This window comes from Cygnus atratus, chromosome 2, assembly GCF_013377495.2.
Source record: "Cygnus atratus isolate AKBS03 ecotype Queensland, Australia chromosome 2, CAtr_DNAZoo_HiC_assembly, whole genome shotgun sequence".
Lineage (NCBI taxonomy): Eukaryota > Metazoa > Chordata > Aves > Anseriformes > Anatidae > Cygnus > Cygnus atratus.
Genome location: NC_066363.1, coordinates 159599225 through 159626148, shown reverse-complemented (window position 1 = coordinate 159626148; position 26924 = coordinate 159599225). Strand labels below are relative to the sequence as shown.

Here is a 26924-nt window from a genome sequence, read left to right as displayed (position 1 = left end):
CCTCCATTGTCAATGGGCAACAGGTATAAAGGGTGAATACAGTCAGGCACTCTCTGATCTTCTCTCAGACCCTGCAGCCTGGGCTCTGGAGAGTACCAGCACTGTACATTCTAGAATACCAAACTTGCCTTATCTGAACCGTAGCCAGGATGGAAAATTACCGTCAATCATCTTGTGGTCCTATAAATAGTAGTCCTAAGCAAAGAACCCCATGAGCTCTCCAGGGGTTGCAAACTCAATCTCTCCCTGAGCTGGGATGCCTCACAGCATACCCCTGAGGGAAAGTGCATCTCAGGGCTGACTCCTTGAGGAACAACCTCAGATGCAGACAAACACCAACAAGGAATTAGGGTGAGTAATTCACTCTTGGGAGGTATTTTGGAAGCGCATGACTGAATTTAAACACCCCCAAGAACCCTGCAGTGAGTCTCAGCTGAACCTTGCCATTCTTGAGCCTTTAAGTCACTGTTTCTATTGTAGCAAATCCCATTAAAATAATTCTGTTAAATTCTCTGGTGATCAAAGGCTGATTAACAGCTGTTAAAAATCATACCATCTGTACCTCAAAAGTATAAAATAAATCCTAAATTGCTGCTATATTAAAGCAGTGTAAAATCTAATTCCACGACATGTGCCCAAGCCTTAGTTTGGTCATCTGTATGTATTGGATGACGGGCTGGAAAACCAGCTGGTGCCCACCGGTGTTGTTGGTGATGACATCTTTGAGAGGGGAGGTTCAGTGGCCCTTTACAACCCCACCTGATGGCCTCTTGAGCAAAGCTTTAGTAGCAGGTGAAGTGGAAAGAGCGTTGGGTTGAAAAAAGGAAGACGACGAATGTCAGGATGGGATGCAGGTAGATTTTATTGAGGGGAAAAAAATAAAAGGAAGGAGCACCAATAAAAGCGCCAGGGTCTGAGGTGCTATTAGAGTGACCACCAGCTGCTGTCCCTTGTCTACAGCACATTTCTCCAGGGCACTGACAACTTCCTGTGCTTTTGAGAAGAGTAGCAGAGATGGGGTCAATCCATGGTGGCATTTGGCTTATGAACCAGTCATAGCAGCAGAGAGTAGCGGCTGTAGAAGGTGGTGCTATGGAAAGGAGAAAGAGGAAGAAAGAAGGAGGTATGTTGGCCATGTGTCCTGACAGCATGGGCTGGCCCCTTCCTTGCTTGCTTGCTTTGTTGTGCTACGGAATGACGAGCCACGGCTGGTGAGCCCGCGTGCCATGAACAGCGCAGAGGTGCGTCCTCAGTCTGAGAGCTGTCTTGCACGGTGTTGGAAGCTTCTGTCAGGGGTGTTGGCGTGGGTCCTTAGCAGGGGTAGCAGGCTCTTCCGCCGTTGATGCAGCCAAGACCTCCGAAGCCAAAGCCTCCAAGGCCAAAGCCTCCAAAGCCACCAGAGGAGATGGGCACTCCCTGGGCGCTGAGGTTGCTGCCCACGGCAGCTGATGCGGAGGATCCAACGGCGGTGTTCTGGGGGAAGGAGCTGAGGATGGGTCCTGGCAGGGTGACCAGCACGGCAGGAGGCTGGATGACGACGCGGGAGTCCTCGCACTGCCTGACACAGGGCTCGTTGCAGCTGTTAGCCAGCGGGGTGGGTCCGCAGGGGCGGCAGATGTCGTAGCAGGACATGTCTGTGGTGTGGAGGGTCCCTGGAAGAGAGGGTGTTGGGAAGGTGGAGGGTGTTGGGGGCGTGAGGAGCGGTGCTGGGGGAGGCCAAGAGAGTGGGGAGGCCTGGGGTTGTGGGGAGCGTGGCGGTGGGGAGGCAGAAGGGCTGCTGAGGCTGGGGGCAGAGGACCTGTGGAGGGATAGGCCTGGTGGGGCAGGTGAAGGAGGGGAGTGGGGTTCAGGCTCACCTTGTTGGGTGCAGGGCAGAAGGCGCTGGGAGGAGTGTGTGAGGGTGCGAGGCACAGGGCCGGCTTTTATGCTGGTCCGTGAGTGCCCGCGGGGCAAGAGAGCCTTTGCGCATGACAGCATTTGGCGTGAGCTGCTCTTGCATGTCAAAGCCTGGCAAGTAATGAGGTGGGGCGTGGTTTTTGATCCTGCAACACTCAATTTTCATGTCCTCCTCTTGAGGACATGTCCATTTGGCAATGGCGGCACCTTTTACATCAAAGTAATTATTAGAGGCCAAACGATTTTTCTTGAAGGTGCATGTCAGGGCGAGCAGAAGACGTGACCCAAGCATAGGAGAGGAGCGGTGTTTTCAGTGAGGTCATGGTGCTGCTCTCATGTGGTGTGGTTGCGGCTGCATTGTCAAGAGGGGCTTCCTGGATGTGCTGGGCATGAGGTGCAGCCACTTCCTTTTATGACAAGGTTACCCATCTAATTGACCAAAGGAAGGCAGTACATGCTGTTTCTTTGGATTTCAGCAAACCTTTTCATACTGTTTCTCACAACATCCTCCTGGACAAAATGTCTGGCACGCAGGTAGATAAATACATAACACAGTTGGTGGACTGTTGGCTGACTGGTCAAGTTCAAAGGGTCATAGTAAAGGGCGTTACATCAGACCTGCAGGGTCACTAGTCACTAGTGAGGGTTTACCAGGGCTTCATTTTGAACCCAGTTCTCTTTGATGTTTTTGTAAATGATCTGGATACAGGACTCAAATGCATACTAAGTAAGTTTGCAGATGATAGGAAATAAGGAGTTGCTGTTGTCTCCCTCAAGGGTGGAGAGGCTGTGCAGAGAGATCTTGACAGACCACAGGGCTGTGCAATCACCTATCACATGAAGTTTAAGAAGACTAAGTGCCAGATTTAGCACCTGGTACAGGGCACCCTGGCTATATGTACAGAATGGGGGATGAGATGCTGGAGAGCTGCCCTGCGGAAAGGGATCCGGGGCTCCTAGTTGACAGTAAGATGAGTATGAGTCAACAGTGTGCCCTTGCAGCCAAAAGAGCAAACCATGTCCTGGGATACATCAAACACAGCACTGCTTGCTGGTCAAGGAATGTGATTGTCCCGCAGTATTCTTGTTGACATGCGTCTTTAGCAGGGATAGAATACTTCCACAGCTCAGGTGGAAACCAAAAAGGTTGCACACGTGAATGCTGATGGAGCTCCCTCACGTCTTTGTGAGGCAATTCTCAATTACCCGTCAAATATCACAGGATTTGTGAGCGGTTCCTAAGGCCTAGAAGTGAGTGATACCACTCCTTTCTAAACACAAGGCACTTATTGGTCAGACAGTAAACATTTGAGACAATACATATTTGTGCCTCTAATTTTTTTCACTCCAAAGGAGCAACTAGTTTCAATGGACACATCGTCAACAGGAGGAAATGAACAGGTAGAGTTGTGGGAAGGACACCACACCTCACCTCATTACTTGCCAGGCTTTGGCATGCAAGAGCAGCTCTTGCAAATGCTGTCATGCGCAAAGGCTCTCTCGCCCCGCGGGCACTCAAGGACCAGCATAAAAGCCGGCCCTGCGCCTCTCACACTCACACAATCCTCCCGACGCCTTCTCCCCTGTGCCCAACAAGGTGAGCCTGAATCCCGCTCCCCTCCTTCGCCCGCCCCACCAGGCCTCTCTCTCCACACGCCCTTTCCCCCTTAGCCTCAGCAGCCCTTCTTCCTCCCCACCGCCATGCTCCCCACAACCCCAGGCCTCCCCACTCTCTTGGCCTCCCCCAGCACTACTGCTCATGCCCCCAACACCCTCCGCCTTCCCAACACCCTCTCTTCCAGGGACCCTCCACACCACAGACATGTCCTGCTACGACATCTGCCGCCCCTGCGGACCCACCCCGCTGGCTAACAGCTGCAACGAGCCCTGTGTCAGGCAGTGCGAGGACTCCCGCGTTGTCATCCAGCCTCCTGCCGTGCTGGTCACCCTGCCAGGACCCATCCTCAGCTCCTTCCCCCAGAACACCGCCGTTGGATCCTCCGCATCAGCTGCCGTGGGCAGCAACCTCAGCGCCCAGGGAGTGCCCATCTCCTCCGGGGGATTCGGAGGCTTTGGCCTGGGAGGCTTTGGCTTCGGAGGCCTTGGCTGCTTCAGTGGCGGAAGAGCCTGCTACCCCTGCTAAGGACCCACGCCAACACCCCTGACAGAAGCCTCCAACACCGTGCAAGACAGCTCTCAGACTGAGGACGCACCTCTGCGCTGTTCATGGCACGCGGGCTCACCAGCCGCGACTCCTCTTTCCACGGCACAACAAAGCAAGCAAGCAAGGAAGGGGCCAGCCCATGCTGTCAGGACACATGGCCAACATACCTCCTTCTTTCTTCCTCTTTCTCCTTTCCATAGCACCACCTTCTACGGCCGCTACTCTCTGCTGCAATGCCTTGCTCACTAGCACAATCCCTCGGGAGACCTTCTGGGACTGCTCCCACCACAGGGTAGGGAGACCTTGGGGCTCTGGGAAAATCTGCTCTATGCAAGGGACATAGGCTGGTGGTCGCCCTCCAGGCACCTCAGAATGTGCACCTTCCACTTGACGCTCCCTCTTTTTCATGTTTTCCTCAATAAAATCCGCCTGCATCCCATATCCTCAGATGCCTCCTCTTCCTTTCTTCTCCCAACGCTCTTCCAACTTCACCCGACAAAAAGAAGAAAAAGCAGCGCTCAAGTGGCCATTAGGGCCCAAGCCTGGTGGTGTTCAAGAAGCGTTTGGACAACGCTCTTACATAGCTCCTTGTCACTAAAATGGAAAGACATGATGGGCCACTCAGCAGACAATGAATTGCCCGCATGGTCACATACCAAGAGTTGCGGTCAACAGCTCGGTGCTCAGGTGGAGACCAGGGAGGAGTGGTGTCCCTCTGGGGTCTTTATTGAGGCCAGTATTATTTAACAGATTTGTCCGTGACCTGGAAAGCACACATATGGTGCGAGACTCCTCCTGGACTGAATACACGTCTTTGCACTGTCGCTGACCCACTGGGTCATTAGCTCCATGACCACAGCCATTTCTCTCAAGGCATGATCCAGAGAAGCACAGAAAGGGGCTGTTGTGGTTTTATCCAGCTGGGCAGCTGAGCTTCAGGACTGATGTAACATTAGTTAATCCTGAATCATAGCTGAGTTGGGGAAAAATATACTCCACCACATTTTTCTCTGGCCACTATATTTATAAGATAAAGTGATTGACATGTAGTCAAACTGTTCTTCAATTGTGATGTGATACATCATTTTCCCATGAGTTATTTCAATAGGCACTTGTTTTAAGGAGGTACCCACCTTTCTTTTTGGTCATGGATTTGCCAGTCAAGGAAGGGTCACATCAAGGCCTGTTCTGGCTGATAAGCCTCTGCCACACTTATGTCAAGCGCAGGAGAAGAGTGGACTCCCACAGTACACTAAGGCTGTTCTGACCACATGCAGTTGGGTTTTCAGTATCTCCAAGGATGAGGACCCAAAAATTAATCGTCTGTTGTGGTGGTTTTACTCAGGTGGGCAGCTGAGCTCCACCACAACTGCTCTCTCACTCCCTCTCCTCAAAGGGAAACGGGGTGAAAACATGATGAAAAGCGCTCAAGTGTTGAGATAAGGGCAGGGAGATCACTCAGCAATTACCGTCATGGGCAAAACAGACTCAGCATAGGGAGATTAGAGAAATGTATTACCTATTATTAACAAACTAGAGAAGTGAGAGACAACAAAAACAAACTAAAAACACCTTTCACCCATCCACCCTCTTCCACCTCCTCCCCGCTGAGCGATAAAGGGGAATGGAGGAATGGGGGCTGCGATCAGTCTGTAGCACTTCATCTCTGCCAATCCTTCTGGGTCACTCTCTTCTTCTGCTCCAAAGTGGGGTCCCTCCCCTGTGTTGCCATCCTTCCTGAACAGATCCTGCATGGGCTTCCCACAGGCAGCAGCTCTTCAAGAACTGCTCCAAATATGGGTCCATACCCCCAGGTCCATCACTCATGAGCAAACTGCTCCAACATGGGTCTCCCATGGGCTGCACGGGGACAGCCTGCTCCACCAGGGTCCTCTCCACGTGCCGCAGGGGAAGTTCAGTTAAATATGCTCTCACAGTGGTACAAACAACATTGCTTATTCACAGAATCACAGAATATTAGGGATTGGAAGGGACCTTGAAAGATCATCTAGTCCAATCCCCCTGCCAGAGGAGGAACACCTAAATCATGTCTCACACGAACATGTCCAGGAGGGTTCTGAAAGTCTCCAGAGAAGGAGACTCCACAACCCACCTTGGGCAGCCTGTTCCAGTGTTCTGCCACCCTCACCGTGAAAAACTTTGTCTTGTTTTTAGGCGGAACCTCCTATGTTCCAGCTTATACCCATTGCCCTTTGTCCTATCATTGGGTGTCACTGAGAAGAGCCTGGCTCCACCCTCCTGACCTTGAACACTTCCACAGCTTCTGTGGGCAACCCGTTCCAGTGTCTCACCACCCTCACAGTAAATCATGTCTTCCTAATAGCTAATCTAAATCTGTCCTCTTTTAAAACCATTATGTTTTGTGCTATCACTACAGGCCCTGGTAAAAAGCTCTTCTCCATCTTTCTTATAAGCTTCCTTTAATACTTACAGGCCACAATGAGATCTCCCCAAAGCCCTCTTCTCTCCAGGCTCAACAAACACTATTCTCTCAGTTTTTCTTTTTAAGAGGTGTTTCAGCCTTCACTTCATTTTTGTGTCCCTCCTCTGAACCTGCTACAATAGGTCCATGTCTTTGTTGTGCTGTACATCCACTTAACTTTTTCGCTTAACTTTTTAACTTAACTTTAACTTAACTTTTGGTTAGGCCAGAAGTGGCTAGGCAGTTGGACTGGATAATCTTTGAAGGTCCCTTCCACCTGAGCTATTCTATTCAATCCCACTCCAGGCTCAGCAAAGACAGAGAAATGGCCTCACCCCATGACACTCAGCCCCCCCAAGAGACCACAAAGGCCATCACTCACCGGGCTGCCATTCCTGTAGCTGGCATTCCTCCTCGGGCAATGCCACCAGCCTCTGCCCCAGCAGCCACAGCCTGCCCTCAGCAGAGCTGGGCATGCACAGCCCCAGCAGGCAGCAAACAACCAGAGCCTGCCAGTCATGGGGCACCTGGCAGGCCCCAGCTGCTGCAGAAGCCCCTGGAATCTTCCAGAAGCTTCCAGAAAGTGCCCGTCAGGACCCCACAATCAACACCCCCCATAAAATAAGGACGTCTTCACCAAACTGTCTGCCAAACAACTGCTGGGCTGCAGTGGGGCAAGTGAGGAAACAAATGACTAGAAATACCGCTGGAAAACAGACAAAATGCTGCGTGTACAGGTATTAGGGAACTCAGAAGGGTTAAAGAAAGGCAAATTGCCCCATTTAGATAACACCCCAAAAGCTGCAGTCAATACCTCAACACACACTGTTCATTTTGGCTGTGCTGCAAGATGCCAGGGAGACCTGTTCATGGTCCTGTCATGATTCCCCTGTCATGGCCTCCCTTTGGTGTCCAACTGCCTAGGAGTCTCCATGACACCGTGTCCCCTCCATGTGGGGAACCAAGGTCATCTTCACGTGGTCCCCCTTGCTGTGAGGACCCTCCTAAAGCCATGCAGGGTGCCCATGTCTCCACCCCCTTGCCATGGAGTCCTCAGCTGACCAAGCATAGGGTCTTTGTTCCACCATCCACCCCACTGCGTGGTCCCCATTCTGCCTACATGGGAGTCCCCAGGCCTTGGTCACTCCTTGCTACAGGGTCACCAAATGATGTTTTGGGGGGTTGCCCAGGTGACCATCTCCCTCTTTGTTGCATAGTCCTGCAGCGCCCTGTGCAGAGGATCCTCAGGCCACCAACCTGCCTCGTGCAAGGTCTCTGGACCACCTGTGCAGGGGGCCCCAAGTGTGAGAAACAAAGTGGTGTTTTCGCAGTAGAATGTGTTTTTGCAGTGGAAAATTCCACTAACCTTGCATAGTCAAAAGTGATTGTGCAGGCCTGACAGTGGCACAGCAGTGGGGAGTATGTTAAGCAGATAAGGAGAAGGTCCCAATGTCCCAAAACAAGGAGGATAGCTAAGAAAAACAGGATGAGCAGTGTGAAATCAGTAAAACCAAAAATCACGGGCCCTCTGGTCATGAGAGAAGAAGAAAAAAAAAAAAAAAAAGGAAAAGGAAAAGGAGAAATTAACGCTTGGTCAAATAAAATTGGACATATATCGTATAGTAATAAGCGTCAAGTAGTTTGTGAACCTGTAGTGCTCAGCCAGTGAGGAACCAGGGGAGGAATCAAGCGTTGGGTAACAGGGACTATAATGTTATGATATACTTTTCCTGTGTACTCCTGCTTGCAGGATGCCCACCATTGCAACCGCGAATAAAATAGCTTCACAGAAGACCCTGTCTGAGAAAATTACTGAGGTTTTTTTTCTCACACAAGTCACCATCCTTCTGCCCCAGCGTCCCCAAGGCACCCCCAAGGCACCCCTGCAGGAAGCTCCCAGTCACCATCCTTCCCACTGAGGGGTCCCCAAGGCATCGTATGGGATACCGGGGACCAGGCGCAGAAATAAGACCCTGCTCTGCTTTGGAGATGGGACTCCTGTGGGGCTGCATAGGCAAGAGCTAGTGGGGTGAAGGCACTTTCCCTTGTGCCACCTCCCCATGTTGGGTACTCAAACATTGATCTCTGAGTACTACCACCTCCACCCCCCATCCTCCCCCCAGTTGCCCATCACCGATGCCGTTCACTTTTTCTTCTCATTTCTTTTTTCTTTTTCTTTTTTGGTTTTTGCTCTCTGTAATTCCTGCTGTGCAGGAAGGCTCCTGCAAAACAGGTGAGCTGTGGGGTGAGACTTGCAGTCTCCAGGGCTATTGGCAGCACTGAAATATTCATCAAAAGCAGATTTAGAGAACCTCTCCGCAGCAGCTGGAGTCCAGAGCGCTGGAGAGTTCGGCACGCAGCTGCAGTCGGCCTCATTTCAAAGACGAAGCTTTTGCCTGGGAACAAAGGCCTTCCCTGAAATCAAAACCAAGCGTCACCTGCCTCGGAGCCAGGCAAAGAGAGGAGGAATGGGCTTGGATCTGTTTGGCGTTTTCATGCAGTGATTTAGTGCAGATAGCTCATCTCCCCTGGAGACATGCCTCATTGGCCTTGAGGGGTTTATTTCAGTTCATCTTCTAGTAATCTCTATTCAATACAAGGGAAAAAAAATAAATCTTAATACCTGCTCTTACGAGAGAGAGTTGTTCACCTTGGAGTTCTGCCAGCTCGACGTCAATCCTTGGACTGGAACGGGTGCAGATCTCGTCTCTCTGCAGCCCTGTGACACGCCTGAGCAGCCAGGCCCAGCGGGATGTCTGCCTCATGCTTCAGAGGCTGTCTGAGCCCAAACTTGCTCCAGAGCTGCTCGTTTTGGGCACAGTCAGCTCAGACGGGTTCAGGGAGCGCTTGGGAGGAGGCTCACAGCCACATTGTCCTCCACCCAGATCCCCCCACCTCCTGGCAGCATGGATGGACCAGCGCATGCTTCCCTCCCATCCACCCGCTCGCCAGCGGCCTCCAGGGAAGCCAGAGGCGAGGTCGCCTTGGCTGTTCCCTGCCCAGCCTGGGTGCTCGCTGTACCTCATCCTTAGGAGACCCCAAGCCAGGCACGCAACAGGAGAAACCTGCTGGAGCAGGTCCACCTTCACCCTCCTGAGCTACAGGTGGAGTGGGTGGCACCTCTCCCAGTGTCTGACTCGCGTTGTGACTCTCAGCCGCCCCAAACCTCGTCGCAGAGTGGTCACAGCCTGCAGCCATGCGGGGTCTTTCCCTCGTCTCCTTCTAGAGGACTGGACTCGGCAGGGCCAAACGCGAAGTGGTGGCGAGGGCACTAGTGCGCAGCAGCTGCTCCCCGCAAGCCAGGAGTCTGCAAGGAGTTGGATTTATACCTTTTCCCAGCCCAAGTCCAGAAATGCTTCATTTGAATTGCGATTGCTTCATATTTCATATGCAGAGAAACCTCCCATCATTAGCAAGAGCAAGGACGGGGCGGGGGTTGGGGGTTGGGTCTGGGAAAAGCCGTGGCCGTTGTTCCTTGAATCATCGCTGCGAGCTGGCTTCCACACTGGGGTGGGCAGCATCTGGGCAGCTTGTCTCCGTCTGCCCCGCTTCCCTGGGAGGAACGGGGAGGGCAGAGGAGGGCTGGAGCCGAAACCAGACCAGTTGGAGAGAAATAGGTCACCCACAAGGAAGCTTCATTACAGAAATGAGGTAGCAGGCAAAGGCAGTGGCTCTCCAGCTGCTGCTGGACCCGACAAAGCTACCCAAGGTTTACCCTGGCTGCTGCGATGTCTCTGGTTTGTGCCACCCAGGAGACCTCTCTGCTTGAGCTACGGGGTCTTCTCCACACTTTCATACTCGACAGATCTTGCTAGATTCTACCAAAAGCCCAGGTTTCAGAAACAAGAGAGCCTGCCCCATCCCGTGCGGTCAGTGCACGTTTACACCTCTCCCTGTGATCTTCCCTCGCTGCCCTAACATTGCTTCCAGCACTGCCATACTTAAACCCAGCGCCGCGGTTGCTCAGGAAGGCGGCGGTGCGGCGGGCGGCTCAGCGGTCCAGGCGCCGGACTGCAGCTCCAGCTGCACGTGGCGATGCCTTGGCAGGAACAGGAGTTACCCGTGATTACTCTCCGAAGCCCTCGGGGTACAGCAGGAAGCCGTTCTCCTCCCACAAGCACCTGGAGAACCTTCCTTGGCCTTTTTTGCATTTCCCTGGCTCGGCTAATTTTACCACAAGCCACCGGCTGCGGCGAGCTGGAAGCGTGGCTGCAGCTGGATGTGGGGCGGCTGCGATTCATCCCCCTGCCTTGGGCTGGGGCAGGTGGAGGGGCCGCGCAGAAAACATCGGAATGAGGTTTTTTACTTGGCGTCTGGTGGAGGATGAAAGAGGTTTGCAGGGCAAACGAGGCACTACCTTGCATGGCGAGGCAGCTTCACCCCTCAATGCCTCTTCACGGGCTCCAGGTGTAAAACCAGGCAGTGCATTTCCTGGGGGAAAGAGCAGCAGGGCTGGAGTGGCTCCCAGGAGGGGGACGTTGGAGTTGGGAAAGCCCTGGGAGGGCTGGGGGGCTGCTCTGAGCAAGGTGAGGGGCTAATCCCCGAACGTCCCACTCCGTGAAGTGTCACCGCTGCTCAGGGACAAGCGGTGGGACCCCTTTCCCCAGAAATGCCTGTCTGTGGAGCCACCAGACGCCCAGGTTTGTCCTACAGCCACTGCCGTGTCCCTTTCCTGGGACCCTTTTTGGGCAGGCAGGACCCTGTGGCCGTGGGGTCAGGCTGGGACTCACCCGGCTAGGAGAGAACACAACACAGGACAACCTGGACAAGATGACATCCTTTGGTGTGCCGGGGAAAAAAAATAAAATAAAAAAAATTAAAAAAAAGCCCCAGGAAGGGGGTCCCCAAGGAAACTGCTTTTCCTCAGACTTCCCCAAAGGAAAAAGGCGTGTTCCTCTTCCAGGGCTCACCCAGTAGAAAGAAGGAGGGGGAAAAGGAGTAAAAAGCTGAGACATCTTATTACTCCTCCACAAGGGGACCACGTTTTTGGAAGAGAAGTGGCAATTCCTGGCTGGGTGTCCCTTAGTCCCGTTCTTCAACGTTTTAACCGAGAGCAGCGCAGGGCCCTGCCTTCGCTCAGCCGAAATCCCAAAGGACGAGCCAGTTTGGAGGGGCTTTAAAACCTTCCCCCGAGCCACCAGAAAGCCCTGCTGGGTTTTAATCTCCGCTTAAGTGCATTAAAGGTGGTTAAGCCTTTGCTCACTGAAATCCCTTTTTTAAGAGCTGGGCGAGCCCTTGCTTTGGGGAGGAGGGGACGGAGGCTGCGCACCCCTCTCCCCCGCACCGCTGCCTGGTGGAAAGAAAGCCCAGGACGAGGACGCGGGGTGCTGCTCGTGCCCCCCCAGAACGATGCTCCCACTGGACCCCAACCTTCTGGCGAGGGGGGCTTTGCACAGCGGCCCCAGCTCGGGTGCCAGCTCCAGGCCAGGGCACCCCCCGGGTGCAATCTGGGCGGTGAGAGCTTCGGGGCAAGCAGAGGAGCAGATTTGGGGCTCTTTCCTAGGAAATCGCTGGGGTCCTGGAGGCGAGACCTGCTGGGGGGGGGGTGAGGTTACCCCAAAACCTTCAGCCGGGTGCCCTGGAGGGGGGGGGGGGGGGTTCAGGGCACCCTGCGTCGGCTTGCGGGGTCCCCTGGGCAGTGCCGCCCCGTGCGCAGCGGGAGCGGGCGCACGCGCGCGGGTGTGCACACGCGTGTGTAGGCGGGCGTGCACACGCGTGTGAGCTGGTGCGTGTGCCTGCGGCCAGCTGCCACGCCCGCGCGCGCGGTCACGTCTGTGCGTGCACCCAGCGGTGGTGTCACCGCGTGTAAGCGCGCGTGAGCGCCCGTTTGCACGTGTGCGTGTGCAAGGCTCTCAGACAAGCAAGGAGCCGCGACGCCGGCCCCCAAGCTGTCCCCTCCCGTGCAGCCGAGGGACACCGATGCCGGCTCCCCACCCCCCCCCCCCCCCAACCCCGGTGCCCGCCCCCGCCGCGGACTCCATTTCCCGAGGAGCCGAGCGGCGGCGCCCGGTGACGGCCAAGGAAGCGCGGCCGGGCCGAGCCGAGCCGAGCCGAGCCAGGTGGGGACCCCTATAACGGGGGGGCTTCCCCCCCCCCCCCCCGAGGTGGGGGTACCCGGGGTTGGGGAGCACCCCCCCCACCCCCCCCTCCGGGTGGGCTTGGGGAATGGAGCCCCCTCCCCGTGCCGGGGGTGGGGGGGGGGGGTGGTGATGGGGGGGGGGAGGTCCCCCCAACACGGGCTGGGATGGGATCCCCTAAAATAGCGAGGGGGAACAGTTGGGGGACCCCCCCCCCCTAAGTTTGTGGGGGTTGGGAGTAGAGGGCACCCCCCCTCTGGAGGGTCGGGTGGTGCCACAGGAGTGGGGGCACCCCTGGGGTTGGGGGGGGGGCGGGAGCAAGGAGGGGAAAGCCCCGAAGGGGGGGGTCCGGGGGTGCCCCACAGCTGGAGCCCCTGACACGGTGTGGGGGAGCTGCTGGGGGAGGGGGGGGCTGCATGGGATTTGGGGTGCTGGGGGGGGCTGTGGGGAGGGGCAGCACTAGGATTGGGGGTGCAGGGTGGGTCCGGGAGGGATTTGGGGTGCGGGAGGGGGCAGCTCTGGGATTCGGGGCGCACAGGGAGGTGTGGGTGTGCAGGCCTGGGATTTGGGGTGCGCTGGGGGGGGGTCACATCCCCACGCTTCGGGGTGCAAGAGGGGGGGGGGGGGGCGGCACGGCTGTGGACTCAGCCTCGCCTACGGCCCCGCAAACGTTTCCGGGAGGCCGTGCCGTGCCGGTGCCGCGTGGCACCGTCTGGTCGCGTCCCGCTGCCACCTGCACACGAGCCCTCAGGCCACCGCCCGGTTCCCATTAATTAGCGACTACAGCTGACGAGTTTCTGCCGCCGCCCCCCCCCCCCCCCCCCGGGAGCGTCACCGCCAGGCACACCGCTTTCGTTTTCCTATTTTGCTTTGCCGGCAGAAGCAGCTCGAAGGCAGAAGAAATAATCCCAGCGGCTCGTCCGGCTGCGCTGGTGCCGGTGCCAGGGTCGGGGCCACCTCGGTGGTCCCAAATGGTGCCCCCCAAGGTGGCCCTGCCTTAGCCCCCCCCCCCCCCACACCTCTCCCCCATGGCACAGGGCTGGGGCCATGACGGAGGCGGCGGGGCCAAAGTCCAAGCGCATCCTGGTGACGGGTGGCACCGGCTTGGTGGGCAGAGCCATCCAGAAGGTGGTGGCTGATGGAGAGGGGCGGCCGGACGAGGAGTGGGTCTTCGTGTCGTCCAAAGACGCCGACTTAACGTGAGTCTTGGTGACCCCCCCCCGGGGTGCTCCTTTTGTCTCACATCCCGATGAAGCCCACGATCTTCCCCCCGCCAGGAGCGCTGCAGAGACCAAAGCCCTCTTCGAGAAGCACAAACCCACCCACGTCGTCCACCTGGCTGCCATGGTTGGGGGCCTCTTCAAAAACATCCGCTGCAACCTGGATTTCTGGGTGAGCACCTGGTGAGCAGGCAGTGTTGGGGTCCCGCAAGGCCCTGCCCACCCCGAGACACAGCTTATTCTGTCCTGGGGCCGAAACATCTGCTCTGGTTGCTGTAGTCATTAACGCACCCTACAGAGTGCAGGGTTTTGGGGTTCCCCCTCCAGCTCCACCTGCTGAGGATGCCGCTGACAAATCTCTCTCTCTGTCCCCAGAGGAGAAACGTCCACATCAACGACAACGTCCTGCACTCGGCCTACGAGTGCGGGGTGCAGAAAGTGGTCTCCTGCCTCTCCACCTGCATCTTCCCGGACAAGACGACGTACCCCATCGATGAGACCATGGTGAGCGTCCCCATCCCCCTGCGCACGGGGATGCAGCCAGGTCCTGGCACGGCCTTGCCGATCACCACCCCTTTTATCCAGCCCATCCGTGGGCAAAACCTCACCTTGCAGCACTTTTGGCCTCTCTGAGGTGTGCAGCGGGGTCAAAACCCACACCAGCTCCCCACATCCCAAATACTGCATCGAGTTTCCGACCCCGGGACACGCAGCTCCCGTGGGGTGAGGCGGGAGGTGGCCGCTGCTGAATTCCCACCGGGTCTCTCTGCTCTCCTGTCCCCAGATTCACAACGGGCCACCCCACAGCTCCAACTTCGGCTACTCCTATGCCAAGAGGATGATCGACGTCCAGAATAGGTGCGGGGCCACAGGAGAGCCATCCTGGTGCCAGAGGGCTGTGAGCATCCTATAAATATCAGGGCAGGGGAAACCTCCAGGGCTGCCTAATGGGGCTGGGGAGATACCTGAGCTCGGCAGCCAGAGATGCCAGGGGCAGTTGCCGTGCTTAGCCAGGGGACACGCTGGGAGAACCCAAGGATTGCTTTGTGGGGATGGCACCGAGACCCGCTCACCCCATGCTCTCGCCCAGGGGCTATTTCGAGCAGCACGGCTGCCGCTTCACCGCCGTCATCCCCACCAACATCTTCGGGCCGCACGACAACTTCAACATCGAGGACGGCCACGTGCTGCCGGGGCTCATCCACAAGGTGTACCTGGCCAAACGTGAGCGTGGTGGGGCATTTTATGGGTTGGGTTTTTTTTTTTTTTGGTAGGGGTAGCCGTGGTCTGGAGTACAGGTCTGATGCTCTCCCTTCTCCTACAGAGACCGGCTCTGCTCTGACCGTCTGGGGCACCGGCAAGCCCCGGAGGCAGTTCATCTACTCTCTGGTACGTGTGGCCCTAGGGGAGCACCTTTGAGGGGGGCAGCACCGGGATCTCAACACAGGCTGAGCCCTCCTGGGTTGTCCTGGGGCTGGGGAGGCTGCGAGAGGGCTGCGGGAGCAGCCACCCCCCTAAAAACCATCTGCTCCTCTCTTCAGGATCTGGCCCGGCTCTTCCTTTGGGTCCTGCGGGAATACGAGGAGGTGGAGCCCATCATCTTGTCAGGTGAGAAGCAGCTGCCCCTTTCTAAGAGGGGAAGGAAGGGGGAAAACGGCCTCAGCTCATCCCCGTTCCCCACAGTGGGCGAAGAAGATGAAGTCTCCATCAAGGAGGCGGCGAATGCGATCGTGGAGGCCATGGACTTCAGGGGAGAGCTCATCGTATCCTTTAGGGCAGGGCTGGCGCAGCAAATGGGGGCACCCCACATCCCACCAGGGACTGTGGGGTCGCAGTGGAGCCCCCACAACGCAGATACCGGGGCAAAGCAGTGCCCGGATCATCCCCAGCCAGGATGTAGGGGGGGCAGAGCACAACCTCACCCCCCCCAGCCTCCGAGTTTTCCCCATTTCTTTTCCCTTAATCACCCCCGTGCCAGTTTGACACCACCAAGGCGGACGGGCAGTTCAAGAAGACGGCCAGCAACGCCAAGCTCCGGCGCTACCTCCCCGGCTTCCAGTTCACCCCCTTCAGACAAGGTGAGAAAGGGGGCACGCGCAGCCCCGGCATTGCCTTGGGGGTGCCGAGGGAAAGGGGTACGGCCACCCCATTGCGCCCCCATCAAAAAAAACAAAACACACCCTACTGACAGCCCCTCCTCTCCTTCCCCAGCCGTGCAGGAGACCTGCGCCTGGTTCCGCGCCAACTACGCCAGCGCTAGGAAGTGAGGGAGCGGCGCCCGCACGCGCATCCTCTTCGACTCAGGGTTGTCCTCTGCTGGGGCAGAGGACGGGGCTGGGGGGGTGACGGTGACATTTCCCAAGCAGGAGGGGGACCAGGGTCCTGGTTACGCTTGAGGGTGAGCGGGGACAGGGAGGGGGAAGAATGAAAAAAAATAATCAAGTAGCATCTTACGTAGAAAAGCCTAAGGAAAAGGCCCCGCGCTCAGGTAGGGGGAAGGACTGGGGACCCCAAAAGTGCTGGTGGGCCCCAAATGGGGCAGTAGCAGCCACCGTTGGCCCTGTTCCTCCCCCGGGGGCAGAGGCTGGCAGCTCCTGCTGGGCTGTAACAGGCTACGCTGCTAATTACGTGTAATTAGGCTGTAATAAAGAGAAGCTGATCAGGGCTGTTCCTGCAGCACAGGAGTGGTTGGTGGTGCTTCTGTGTGTGGGACAAGCACAACGGGGTGGGAACGGCCCCATAAATCCCAGCATGTCCTGGGGGGGGGAAGGAACCAGAATGGGGAAGGCTCCAGACATAAATAAAGCTAGCATTTATTAAAACGTGCAAATAGCATAAAACTGGTGGGACGAGGAGTATCCACCCCACTGGGCTCAAGTGGGAGCAGGAAGGCACGCGCCAGGGCGAGCCCAGCAGTCCTATACCCACCCGAGGGCACCCACAGGGTGCTGAGCACAGCTCTGTGTTCTCCACCCGCATCAGGAAGAGACAAAATTGGGTTAAACTCCCCCCCCGCCCCCCCCGCGGGGAGGGGAAAAGGGGTCAGAGGCGTGGGGACCCATCGGCGTGGAGGTGGCAGAAGTCCTGCCCGGGGACAGCTCTCTTCCGACACCGCTGCCCAGCCCTGGTGAGCCCCCGGCACGGGGACCGTGGGGACAGCGAGGACCTAAGGGAGGAGACGGCCATCAGCACCAGGGCCCCAAGGGGCACCCAGCCGTCAGGTTGGGTCGGGTCGCTGGTGGTGACACCAGCCCCAAAGTGTCCCTGGAGTCAGAGATGTCCCCTGCAGGCAGTACTCACGCGTTGCTGCTGGCCAGGGACTGGCACCGGCTGTAGGGTTTGGGCTCCCAGCGCTGCCCAGCTCCGTGACTTGGTTCCAGCATCACCTGGCCGGGGAAGAAGAGGTTTGGCAGGGCGCAGAGATGATCCCCGGTGACCCGCTTGTGCTGCGGGAGATGTCCCTTTTCCCCCCCAGGGTCCGGGTGGTAGCGGGCAGGATGAGCGCCTTGGTCTGCAGGATGCCCCCCTCCACCCAAAAGCCCTCCCTGGGCAAGTGCTGCAGGACCAGGACCTCTCCCAGCAGCCCAAGGGGTGTCCAGGGTCATCAAAACAAGGACCCCCCATCCTTAGAAGATCCTGGCCCTAACGGGAGAGCCAGCAGGCCCCCAAGGAGCAGGGCCCATATCCCACAGCCGCCCCCGGCTCAGGCTTACCCCACACGAGGTCCTTCTGGGGACGGGGTGCCCGGGCGAAGCGGCCAAGCTCAGCTTTGTCCTCCAGCCGCCGGGGGCCAGCGATGTCCTCCCTGCTGCGTGGGGGTCCCCAACCGTCACTGGGGGCTGCTCCAGGCACGAGGGCTCTGCAAGACACGGCGTGGGTGGTGACGTGCTCCCAGCACCGCTGTCCCAGGGTGGCGGATGGGGTCACCCTAGGGTGGCACAGGTACCACCAGGGTTGGATAGGACGCACCATGGGGCTCCTCGAGGCACCCCCCCCCCCCCCCCCCGAGCTCTCACCTTGCAGGCAGCTCATCTCCATCCTGTCCAGCTCCTCCTGCAACAGCCCCATTTTGCAGCCCCTGTGAAGGAAGGGGGACACCCCGAGCCCCGTCATCTCTGCGGCTCATTCCTCAGCCCCGATCACGATGGGGGACCCTTCTCCAGCCACCCACCACCACCACCAGCCTCTGGGACAAGGCGCCCAGTGTCACAGGGAAGCCCACCAACACACACCCTGCGCCCTTGGGTACCCACAAGCCCACCCCCCAGGACCTCTGCTCCTTTAGGAAGGAGAGGACAGCCCAGCTGGATCCGAGCAGCACCCAAGGGTGCCGTGCCCGTCCCCCTGCCCCGTACCTTTCTGGGGTGGAGGTGAGGTGATGGCGAGGCTCAGCCTGGTGGAGCATCAGCCGAGCAATGCGGCGGGCAGCCGCCAGCACCCAGTGCCCTGCAGGGAAACAAGAGGGTGGGAGAAGGCAGAGCGCCCCAGCCCGTCCCCACACGGGCTGCAGCACCCTGGGGTGGCTCAACCCCGCCGTGTGCTCAGCCCGCATCCCCCCACCCATCCCCCAAAAAATCCATCCCCACCTGCCACAGCCAGGCCCAGGAGAGCGGCGAGGGCCGGGAAGCCGATGGGTCCAGCGCCACGGAGCTCGCCGAGGGCGCTGGAGCCGACGAGGAGGAGGAGGAGGGCGCGGGGCGGCGCGGGCGCCTGCAGGAAGGCCAGCAGCAGGGCCAGCAGCAGAAAGTAGGAGCCGTGCAGGACGCAGGTGGGGACGGCGCCGGGGCTCAGCCCTGCGGGATGGAGGAGCAGGGCCCGGCGTCGGCACCCAGCCGAAGCCACCCAGCACCCCCGCGCCCCTCGCCCCGCTCACCGGCCCAAGCGAGGGCGGCGTGGAAGCGCCGCAGGTGGCCCTCCACGCCGCTCTGCACGCTCCGCACGCCCTCGGCGGCCGCCAGCACCAGCCCCAGGCTCCGGTTGAGGCGCTGCAGCGTCCCCGCCACCTCCTCGAAGTACCGGGCCGCGCGGCTCCGCTGGGCCAGCAGCGAGGCCAGGTCGCTCTCTACGCGCCGAGGACACGGGGACGGGGTGAGCATCCCTGCCAACAAGCTGAGGGGACGAGCCCGCCGATGACGGGGGGGGGGGGGGGGGGGGGGGCATCCCAAAAGGGATAAACACCCGGGACGTGGGGTCGCCGTGCTCCCACCTAGCTGGGCGGAGACGTCCCGAGCTCTTTCCTGCACGCGGCGGAGGTCGGCCAGGATGGCTCGCCGCCCGTCCCGCAGCCCCTCGGCCTGCGCTGCCAGGCTCCTGCTGATGTTCCCTGCGCCAGAAGCCGCGTTGGTCCACGGGGTGCGACGGGGACGCGTCAGCCCACCCGGCCAACAGCTCTTACCCACGCTGCGTGCGACTCCCTCCACGAGCCGGGCCACCCGGCGCTGCCCGCCGTCGACGAGCCGCTCCTCCAGCGCCCGCTGCCGCAAGCCGCGGCGGATGGAAGCCTCCATCCCGCCCTGCTGCCCCGCGAGGCGCTCCTGCTGCTCTTCCAGCACCCTCTGCCCGCTCAGCGCCGCCCGCCGCAACCCCTCGTGCCCCTCCTGCCCGCGGGGAGGACACGAAGGGGGGTGACACGGCGGCCCCACAGCCAGCCACCCACCCCGTGCCCAACCCCGCCACCGCGCACCTTGAGCGCCCGCACGGCGTCGAGCTGGTCGGAGGCGGCGGCGGCCACGGCGTGCTCGGCGCGGCGGCGGAATCCCAGCTGCCGGGCGGCGTAGCAGACGGCGCGGGCGCGGTTCGAGACGACGTGGTAGGCGCTCCAGGTGTCGGGGTCCATGGCGGCCGTGCAGCTCGCCAGCGGCTGGGGGGGCGTCGGCATCACCCCCGCCACGCGTAACACCCCCCCCCCCCCACTTTTCATCCCCATAATGAGCCCCCCGGAGCCAAATCCCCCCCCTCCAAAAGCGCTCGGAGGAGCGAGAAGGGATGCTACGAGGAGCAGCGCGGGCTCCAGGAGCCAGCCCCGAGTGCAATTTTTTTTTTGGGGGGGGGGGGGGGGAACTTCAACAGTACGCAAGGATGGAGGGGCCAGGAGCAGAAATATGGCATCACGGGGAATGGGATAAATGGGAGTGCTTTACCCCGAAACGAGGGCAAGAAGGCAACCAAAACAGGCTGGGAGCAGCTCAGGATCCTTGCTGTGGGGTTGGGCACCGCTATAGGATTTTTAGGGGGGTGGGAATTGGGGCGCGCCGCCCCCTTACCATCTCCGGGGTGCAGGGGTAGGTGCGGCGGCCCTCGGCGCCGGCCTGGCAGTTGAACAGGGCCACCCCCAGCTTGGCCACCTCCTCCTCGCTCAGGTCGGCGCAGGACGAGCGGAGCCGCGCCACGACCTGGCGGCGGCGACACCGGTGTCACCGGGACCTGGCACCCGTGGGTGCTCCCTCACCGGGAGCCGGCACCCGTGGGTGCTCCCGGACCAGCCCGGCTGGGAAACGGGGCAGGGGTGGTTTTTAGGATGGCAATCAAGAAGCAAAGCAAGAGACGGAACCAGCGCTCCGCCTTCACCCCGAAAGTGCCACGGGAGGAGGGGGGGGGGGGGGGGGGGATGGCCAGCGCCTTTCCCCAGGGCACCCCAGGGTGGCTCCCCAAGGTGGGGGGGGGCCCAGGGTCCCCCCCATTTCCCGACCAAGGGGACCCCCGTGGCCGCACCTGGCGGTGGCAGGAGTCCAGGGGCGACAGCTCCCACTGCGCCCCCTCGGCCTGGAAGCGCTCGTCGCCCGTCGTCATCTCGAGGGGGACGCCGGGGGGGCTCGGCGGTCCTCGGGGGGGGGCCCCCCCCTCCTGGGGAGGGGTGCCGAAAGCCAGCCAGCCCAGCAGCCCCCCGGCAGCGGGGGCGCAGAGGAGGAGCAGAGCCCAGCAGCGACGGGGGGGGCAGCATGGCGGGGGTCCTGCAGCACGAAAAATAAGGGGGGGGGGGGGGGGGGGGGGTGCACGGCAAAAAGCTGGGGCAGCCCCCTCCCCAAATCCTGGGGGGCGTGCAGCTGAGCCCCCCCCCAATAGGGGAACCCCTCCCCAATAGGGCAACGCCCCCCCCAACAAGGGAAACCCCCCCCCCAAAAATAGGGGAGCCCCCCCCCAATAGGGGGTACGCCCCCCTCCAATAGGGGGAACGCAGCCCCCCCCAAAAGGGGACCCCCCCCCAATAGGGGATGCTCTCCCCCCCCCCAAAAGATGACTCCCCCAATAGGGGAAATAGGGGAACCCCCCCCAACAGGGGACCCCCCCCCCAAAGGGGAAAACCCCTCCCCCCAATAGGGGGAACCCCCCAGCACCCATAGGGTTACAGGGCAGGGTTAGGGACTGTCGCCCCCCCCGTAGGGTTGGGGACAGCCCCCCCACGTCCCCACCACCCCTGGGGGGGGGGTCCCCAACCTTCGCCCCCCCACCCACGTGGCTCCCCCGCACCTGCGCACATCCCAAGCCCCCCCCCCCCACTGGTCCCGCCTCTTACAGCCCCGTCCACCAATCAGCGGGGGGGGGGCGGGGGGAGCCCGACCAATGGGAGGGCAAAGGGGGGGGGGTTCCTGGGGCGGGGGGGGGTGCGGGTTCGGGATGGAGGCGGCGGAGCTGCGGGTGGGCTTCGTGGGCGCGGGGCGCATGGCGGGGGGCATGGCCAGGGGGCTGCTGCGGGCAGGTACGGGGCCGGTGCTGCGGGGGGGGGGGGGGAGGGACACGGGGACAGCGCTGTCGCCTCCCCCCGGGGTGGCCCGGAACTGGGGGGGGTGGGGTGGCGTGGGGACATGGGGGCGTGGGGACGTGGGGACATGGGGGTGTGGGGACATGGGGCGTGGGGACATTGGGGCGTGGGGCCTGGGGACCTGGGGTGTGGGGATATTGGGGCGTGGGGACCCGGGGACGTGGGGACATTGGGGCGTGGGGACATTGGGGCGTGGGGAGCCAGGGATGTGAGGACATGGAGATGTGGGGACATGGAGATGTGGGGACATTGGGGCGTGGGGACATTGGGACCTGGGGACGTGGGGACCTGAGGCATGGGGACATTGGGATGTGGGGACGTGGGGACCTGGGATGTGGGGACATTGGGGCGTGGGGACGTGGGGACCTAGGGACATAGGGACCTAGGGACATGGGGACACTGGGACCTGGGGACATGGGTACCTATGGATATTGGGACCTAGGGACATGGGTACCTAGGGACATGGGGACCTTGGGATGGGGGGACATGGGGACATTGGGACAGGGGGGATGTGCGGATCTAGGGATGTGGGGGATGTGGGGAGCCGGGGACGTGGGGTGTGGGGACATGGGGTGTGGGGACATTGGGATGTGGGGACGTGGGGACATTGGGGCGTGGGGACATGGGGACCTAGGATGGTGGGGACATAGGGACCTAGGTACATGGGGACATTGGGATCTGGGGACATGGGTACCTATGGACATGGGGACTTTGGGACATGGGAACACTGGGAAGTGGGGACTTTGGGACATGGGGACCTTGGGACGTTGGGGCGTGGGGACATGGGGACCTGGGGGCGTGGGGACATTGAGACCTGGGGACATGGGGACCTAGGGATGTGGGCACATCGGGACCTTGGGACACGGGGACAGGTCTGTCCTCCTTGAGATGTCCCTGCCCCATAGCATGCTGAGGGGGTATCGGGGTGGTCCTGGCCTCCCCCAGGGGTCCCTACCCCCGTAGTGTGACACGGGGACATGGGGACAGCCCTCTCTGTGCTCCGAAGCCAGGAGGTGGCCCCTGCGTTTGGGGCCACCTCGATTTTGTCACTGTAGTGTGGCAGAGCGGGATGTCCCCAGCCGTCCCCGTGGGGTGCCTGGGCTGACCCACAGATGGAGACGATCAGGCCCCCATCATCCCATGTCCCCCAGGCTGATGGGGCTGGGGCCAGAGCAGCGCGTCCCCACCACGCTGGGGTGGCCCCACTGCTGCGGGGCCACCCCGGCCGCTCACCCCGGTCCCCGTTGTCCCCCAAGGGAAGGTGCCAGCCAGCAGCATCCTGGCCAGCGCGCCCTCGGACAGGAACCTGGACGCCTGGCGGGTGAGTGGGGCCCCGGGGACGGTGACAAACCCCTCGGTGGTGGCAGGAGGCACCTTGGGGTTGTGGTTTTGGGGTTCCCTTTCCCCCCTTCGCGAAGCTTTGCCTCGTCCTTGTAGGGGTCCGGGTGAAATTAGGAGGTGGGGGGGGGGGGGGGTCCCGAGTGCCCGGCACGTGGGGACGGGGAAGGGGGGGGGGGGGACGGGACACGACGCTGCCGCGGGGTCGCGGGGCTGTGACGCTTGGCCCTGCCCACGGGCAGGATTTGGGCTGCCGGACCACGCACTGCAACCTGGAGGTGCTGCAGGAGAGCACCCTGGTCTTCCTGGCCACCAAGCCCCACATCCTGCCGGGCGTCCTGCAGGAGATCCGGCCCGCCGTCGGGCCCCACCACGTCGTCGTCTCGCTGGCGGCCGGCGTCACCCTCCAGAAGCTGCAGCGGGTGAGTGCACCCTGACACCCCTTTCCTCGTCCTCCCCCTTTCCTCGTCCTCCCCCTTTCCTCGTCCTCCCCCTTTCCTCGTCCTCCCCCTTTCCTCGTCCTCCCCCTTTCCTCGTCCTCCCCCTTTCCTCCTCCTCCCCCTTTCCTCCTCCTCCCCCTTTCCTCCTCCTTTTTTCTTTTCTCTTCTCTTCTTCCTCATCCTGCCTCCTCCTTCCGTTTTCCTACTCCTCCTTTTTCCCCTCCTATTTTGTTTTTTTTCCTCCTCCTCCCCCCTTTTTCCTCCTCCTCCCCCCTTTTTCCTCCTCCTCCCCCCTTTTTCCCCTCCTTTTTTTTTTCCCCCCCTCCTCCCCCCTTTTCCTCCTCCCCCTTTTTCCTCCTCCCCCCTTTTTCCTCCTCCCCCCTTTTTCCTCCTCCCCCCTTTTTCCTCCTCCCCCCTTTTTCCTCCTCCTTTTTTCTTTTCTCTCCTCTTCTTCCTCATCCTGCCTCCTCCTTCCGTTTTCCTACTCCTCCTTTTTCCCCTCCTATTTTTGTTTTTCTCCTCCTCCTCCCCCCTTTTTCCTCCTCCTCCTTTTTCCCTCCTTTTTTTGTTTTCTTTTTTCCCCCCTTCCTCCCCCCTTTTTCCTCCTCCCCCCCTTTTCCCTCCTCCTCTTTCTCCCTCCCCCTGCCACCACCTTGCGGCCAGTCCCATGACTCCGTCCCCGCCCAGCTGACACCCCCTGCGCCTCACTCCCCCGCCAGCACCCACGGGCGACGCCCAGAGGCTCAGGACCCCCCAAAACGCTGACACCCCTCTCCCGTGCCCACCTCTTCCCCAGCTGCTCCCCGCCGGGACCAAGGTGCTGCGGCTCATGCCCAACCTGCCGTGCGTGGTGCAGGCGGGGGCCATGGTGTTCGCCCGGGGCAGCGGGGCCAGCGACGAGGATGCCGCCCTGCTCCAGAACCTCCTGACCTCCTGCGGGCTCTGCGAGGAGGTGCCCGAGTCCTACATCAACATCCACACCGGCCTCAGCGGCAGCGGGGTCGCCTACGTGAGTGCCACGCGCCGCCGCGCTCAGCGGTGGCGGAGACCCCGGTCCTCGTAGGGTCGGGGCCCCCTTTTCTCCCCTTCGGTGCTTTGCCTTCCCCAGGTGTACCTCTTTGCCGAAGCCCTGGCCGAGGGGGCCGTGAAGATGGGGATGCCGGGAGGCTTGGCCAGCAGGATCGCGGCCCAGACGCTGCTGGTGAGTCGGTGCCGTCGCTCGGGGGGCTCCCCGCGTCCTTCTTGTCCCCGCGGTGCCCCGGCTCTGTGGCGCCTGCCAGGCTCGGTGCAGGCTCTTGATGTCACCGGCTCCTCCGGGAGCCAAAACGGGGCGGGGGGGGGGGGGGGAAGCCAGGAGCGAAGGTGGGAACGGGGCGGGGAGCAGGGCTGAGGGGGGATGCGAGGGGTCCCCACGCAGCATCGGGTGCCCCATCAGCGCCGTCAGAGAGTCAGGGCTGAAGTTTCAGCCCAGGATAAGCGCGGCATCACCAAAGGGTGGCAGGTCGAAGGAGGTGCCGCCTTGCCTCCTGCCTCGGTTTCCCCTCTTGGGAACAAAGCCACGCTGGGAGGGGGGGGGGGGGGGGGGGGGGGCAGATGCTTCAGCACCTTGTCCCCCGGAAAAACTGGGGGAGACGGGAGGATGCTGCGGTCCCGCGGGCAAAACGGAGGTTGGGAGGAGGTGGGAACGACCCCTTCCTTTGATCCTCACCCCCCTGAGCCGCCCCGCACACCCTCAGGGCGCGGCAAAGATGATGCTGGAGACGGGGGAGCACCCGGCCAAGCTGCGCGGGGACGTCTGCACGCCCGGCGGCACCACCGTCCACGCGCTGCACCAGCTGGAGAAGGGCGCGCTGCGCGCCACCGTCATGAACGCCGTGGAGGCTGCCACCAAGCGAGCCTGCGACGTGGGCGAGGACTAGGGGCCGGGTTGGGGACGGCCACCTCCGTCCCGTCCCCCGGTGCCAGGGACCAGAGCTGCTGCTGCTTCTCGTCCTCCGGCCGTGGTGACCCCAGACCAAAGCCCTGCGGGGACCTCGAGCCCTCGGGAGAACCTGGCCGGAGGTGGGAGGTGCCCACGCGGCTGGCCACCGCTGCAGGGCTGGGACCCAATAAAGGTGGGCAGCACGGAGGCAGGCTTGGCTCTTTCTGGTCCGTTCGGTCCTTCGGTGCCTTTTTTTTTCCTTGGGGAGGCGACAGCAGTAGGGTTTGTGCCACCCTGAGACGCTGGGACATCAGGCATCGCAGAGTCGGAGTGGCTGAGGGTGGGTGGCACCTCTGGGGCCACCGGGTCCAGTCCCCAGCTGGTGCCCAGCACCACGTCCAAGCAGTTTTTGGAGATCTCCGAGGAGGACACTCCACCGCCCACCCTGGGCAGCCTGTGCCGGTGCTGCGGCACCCGCGCGGCACAGAAGTGCTGCCTGGTGGTGACGCCACGCTGGCTGCGTGCCGGGATGGCTGCTGGCACGCGTGGCACTGAGACAGGGATGGGGAGACCTGGCTTTTGGGGAGCAGGGCCAGGATGAATCATAAAATCACAGAATACCTCAAGTTTACGACCTGTGAGGACTCATCAAGTCCAACTGGCTGCACCAAGGGCCACCCAAAAACCAGACCCCGTGTCTGAGAGCGTTGTCCAAATCCTTCTTGAACTCCAGCGGGCTCGGGGTCATGACCACGTCCCTGGGGAGCCTGTCCCAGTGCCCCACCACCCTCTGGGTGCAGAACCTTTCCCTAACACCCAGCCTGACCCTCCCCTGTCCCAGCTTCGGTGGGGCTGGAGCTGATCCTGAGCCGCAGCGCCCAGTTCTTGGTTACACGTGGGCACCGGTGCCCGGTCCTCTGCTCTGTTTCGGGGGTGTGGACACAAGAAGGGGGATTAGCTGCAGCCTGGCCATAAAAAAATACTCGGAGCTCGCCGCTTCGGTGAGGATCCGACCGTTTTGCAAGCCCTGATGAAGCTCCCGTCTCCTCCAGATGCAACTAGCGGGAGGTTTGTGGGATGCTTTGAAGATGAAAGGCGCCTTCCTGGCAAAACACCCAGGTGCTGAGCACCCCCTCCGGGCTCCTGCTGCTTTGATCCATCCCCGGGGAGGTGCCGCAGGCGGGCGAGAGGCGGCTGCGCCCCTTCTTCCACGGGCAATAGTGGCACGAGCCAAAAAAAATAGCTTAATTTTCCAAAGTCATCCACTCTGCTTCACTGGTCCTTGCTGGGGTTACCTACCAGCAGGCAGCAGCCTTTATCGTTCTGCTAAGTCGCACAAAAATGGTTTAAATTACATTAATTAAAATATATATATATATATATATATATATATAGCAGGTAAATTATTGCCACTACTTTGCTGGCTTTGCCAGTGGAGGGAAACACAGCCTGGCCTCCACCAGTGTCCTCCCAGTTGGGTGCTCGAAGTCAGCCACAGCTCAGGTTTTAGGATGTTTTAGGATGCAAACCTGGAAGGGAGAAGCACAAAACGGGGCGGACTCTACGCAATGTGCTGGCTTGGAGCCTGGCAGCGGCTGAAATTGGGAGGCTGGCTGGGTTTGAAGAGGAAAAATAGCTTATTTCTCCTGCAGTCCGAATATTGACC

At 60.6% G+C, this 26924-nt stretch overlaps 4 protein-coding genes and 1 pseudogene across 7 annotated transcripts; 3 read left to right on the top strand and 2 right to left on the bottom strand.

Annotated features, from left to right (window-relative positions):
• Positions 1-1311: 1311 nt before the first annotated feature.
• LOC118257926 (feather beta keratin-like) lies at positions 1312-1999 on the bottom strand (annotated as a pseudogene).
• A 1352-nt stretch (positions 2000-3351) lies between these two features.
• LOC118257940 (feather keratin 1-like) lies at positions 3352-4039 on the top strand. The gene is made up of 2 exons (XM_035566403.2): positions 3352-3479; positions 3694-4039. Exons 1-2 carry the CDS (start codon positions 3352-3354, stop codon positions 4037-4039), a joined length of 474 nt encoding a protein of 157 aa, XP_035422296.2.
• An 8321-nt stretch (positions 4040-12360) lies between these two features.
• On the top strand, positions 12361-16484 carry GFUS (GDP-L-fucose synthase). The gene is made up of 11 exons (XM_035566372.2): positions 12361-12562; positions 13618-13779; positions 13858-13972; positions 14176-14304; positions 14585-14658; positions 14891-15024; positions 15125-15189; positions 15342-15408; positions 15484-15563; positions 15779-15878; positions 16012-16484. Exons 1-11 carry the CDS (start codon positions 12423-12425, stop codon positions 16065-16067), a joined length of 1122 nt encoding a protein of 373 aa, XP_035422265.1. The 5' UTR covers positions 12361-12422; the 3' UTR covers positions 16068-16484.
• A 113-nt stretch (positions 16485-16597) lies between these two features.
• Positions 16598-20655, bottom strand: LOC118257914 (protein brambleberry-like). The gene is made up of 12 exons (XM_035566370.2): positions 20512-20655; positions 20064-20192; positions 19484-19660; positions 19196-19397; positions 19007-19123; positions 18674-18862; positions 18387-18593; positions 18156-18246; positions 17817-17878; positions 17514-17659; positions 17101-17186; positions 16598-16966 (listed from the first exon to the last, which is right to left on the bottom strand). Exons 1-12 carry the CDS (start codon positions 20587-20589, stop codon positions 16843-16845), a joined length of 1608 nt encoding a protein of 535 aa, XP_035422263.1. The 5' UTR covers positions 20590-20655; the 3' UTR covers positions 16598-16842.
• Positions 20656-21393: 738 nt separating this feature from the next.
• Positions 21394-25465, top strand: PYCR3 (pyrroline-5-carboxylate reductase 3). 4 transcript variants are annotated; one of them, XM_050708710.1, is made up of 6 exons: positions 21394-21496; positions 22816-22880; positions 23242-23319; positions 24194-24346; positions 24446-24538; positions 25074-25465. In XM_050708710.1, the coding sequence occupies exons 1-6, from the start codon at positions 21415-21417 to the stop codon at positions 25254-25256; spliced, it is 654 nt and encodes a 217-aa protein (XP_050564667.1). In that variant the 5' UTR covers positions 21394-21414; the 3' UTR covers positions 25257-25465. The 4 variants fall into 4 exon arrangements, with proteins under 4 accessions (XP_050564667.1, XP_035422268.1, XP_035422267.1 ...); XM_035566375.2 differs by having other exon boundaries at positions 24134-24346; XM_035566374.2 differs by having other exon boundaries at positions 23140-23319.
• Positions 25466-26924: the final 1459 nt, after the last annotated feature.

Coding starts and splice junctions, on each gene's coding strand:
- LOC118257940 (XM_035566403.2), top strand. CDS start 3,352: ATGCAAGAGCAGCTCTTGCAAATGCTGTCATGCGCAAAGGCTCTCTCG. Junction 3,480..3,693: donor TCCTCCCGACGCCTTCTCCC/CTGTGCCCAACA, acceptor AACACCCTCTCT/TCCAGGGACCCTCCACACCA.
- GFUS (XM_035566372.2), top strand. CDS start 12,423: ATGCCGGCTCCCCACCCCCCCCCCCCCCCAACCCCGGTGCCCGCCCCC. Junction 13,973..14,175: donor GCTGCAACCTGGATTTCTGG/GTGAGCACCTGG, acceptor CTCTGTCCCCAG/AGGAGAAACGTCCACATCAA. Junction 15,190..15,341: donor GGCAGTTCATCTACTCTCTG/GTACGTGTGGCC, acceptor TCCTCTCTTCAG/GATCTGGCCCGGCTCTTCCT.
- LOC118257914 (XM_035566370.2), bottom strand. CDS start 20,589: ATGACGACGGGCGACGAGCGCTTCCAGGCCGAGGGGGCGCAGTGGGAG. Junction 17,879..18,155: donor CTCACCTCCACCCCAGAAAG/GTACGGGGCAGG, acceptor CTTCCTTCACAG/GGGCTGCAAAATGGGGCTGT. Junction 16,967..17,100: donor TCCCTGGCCAGCAGCAACGC/GTGAGTACTGCC, acceptor CTCCTCCCTTAG/GTCCTCGCTGTCCCCACGGT.
- PYCR3 (XM_035566373.2), top strand. CDS start 21,415: ATGGAGGCGGCGGAGCTGCGGGTGGGCTTCGTGGGCGCGGGGCGCATG. Junction 21,497..22,815: donor CAGGGGGCTGCTGCGGGCAG/GTACGGGGCCGG, acceptor TTGTCCCCCAAG/GGAAGGTGCCAGCCAGCAGC. Junction 24,347..24,445: donor GCGGCAGCGGGGTCGCCTAC/GTGAGTGCCACG, acceptor TGCCTTCCCCAG/GTGTACCTCTTTGCCGAAGC.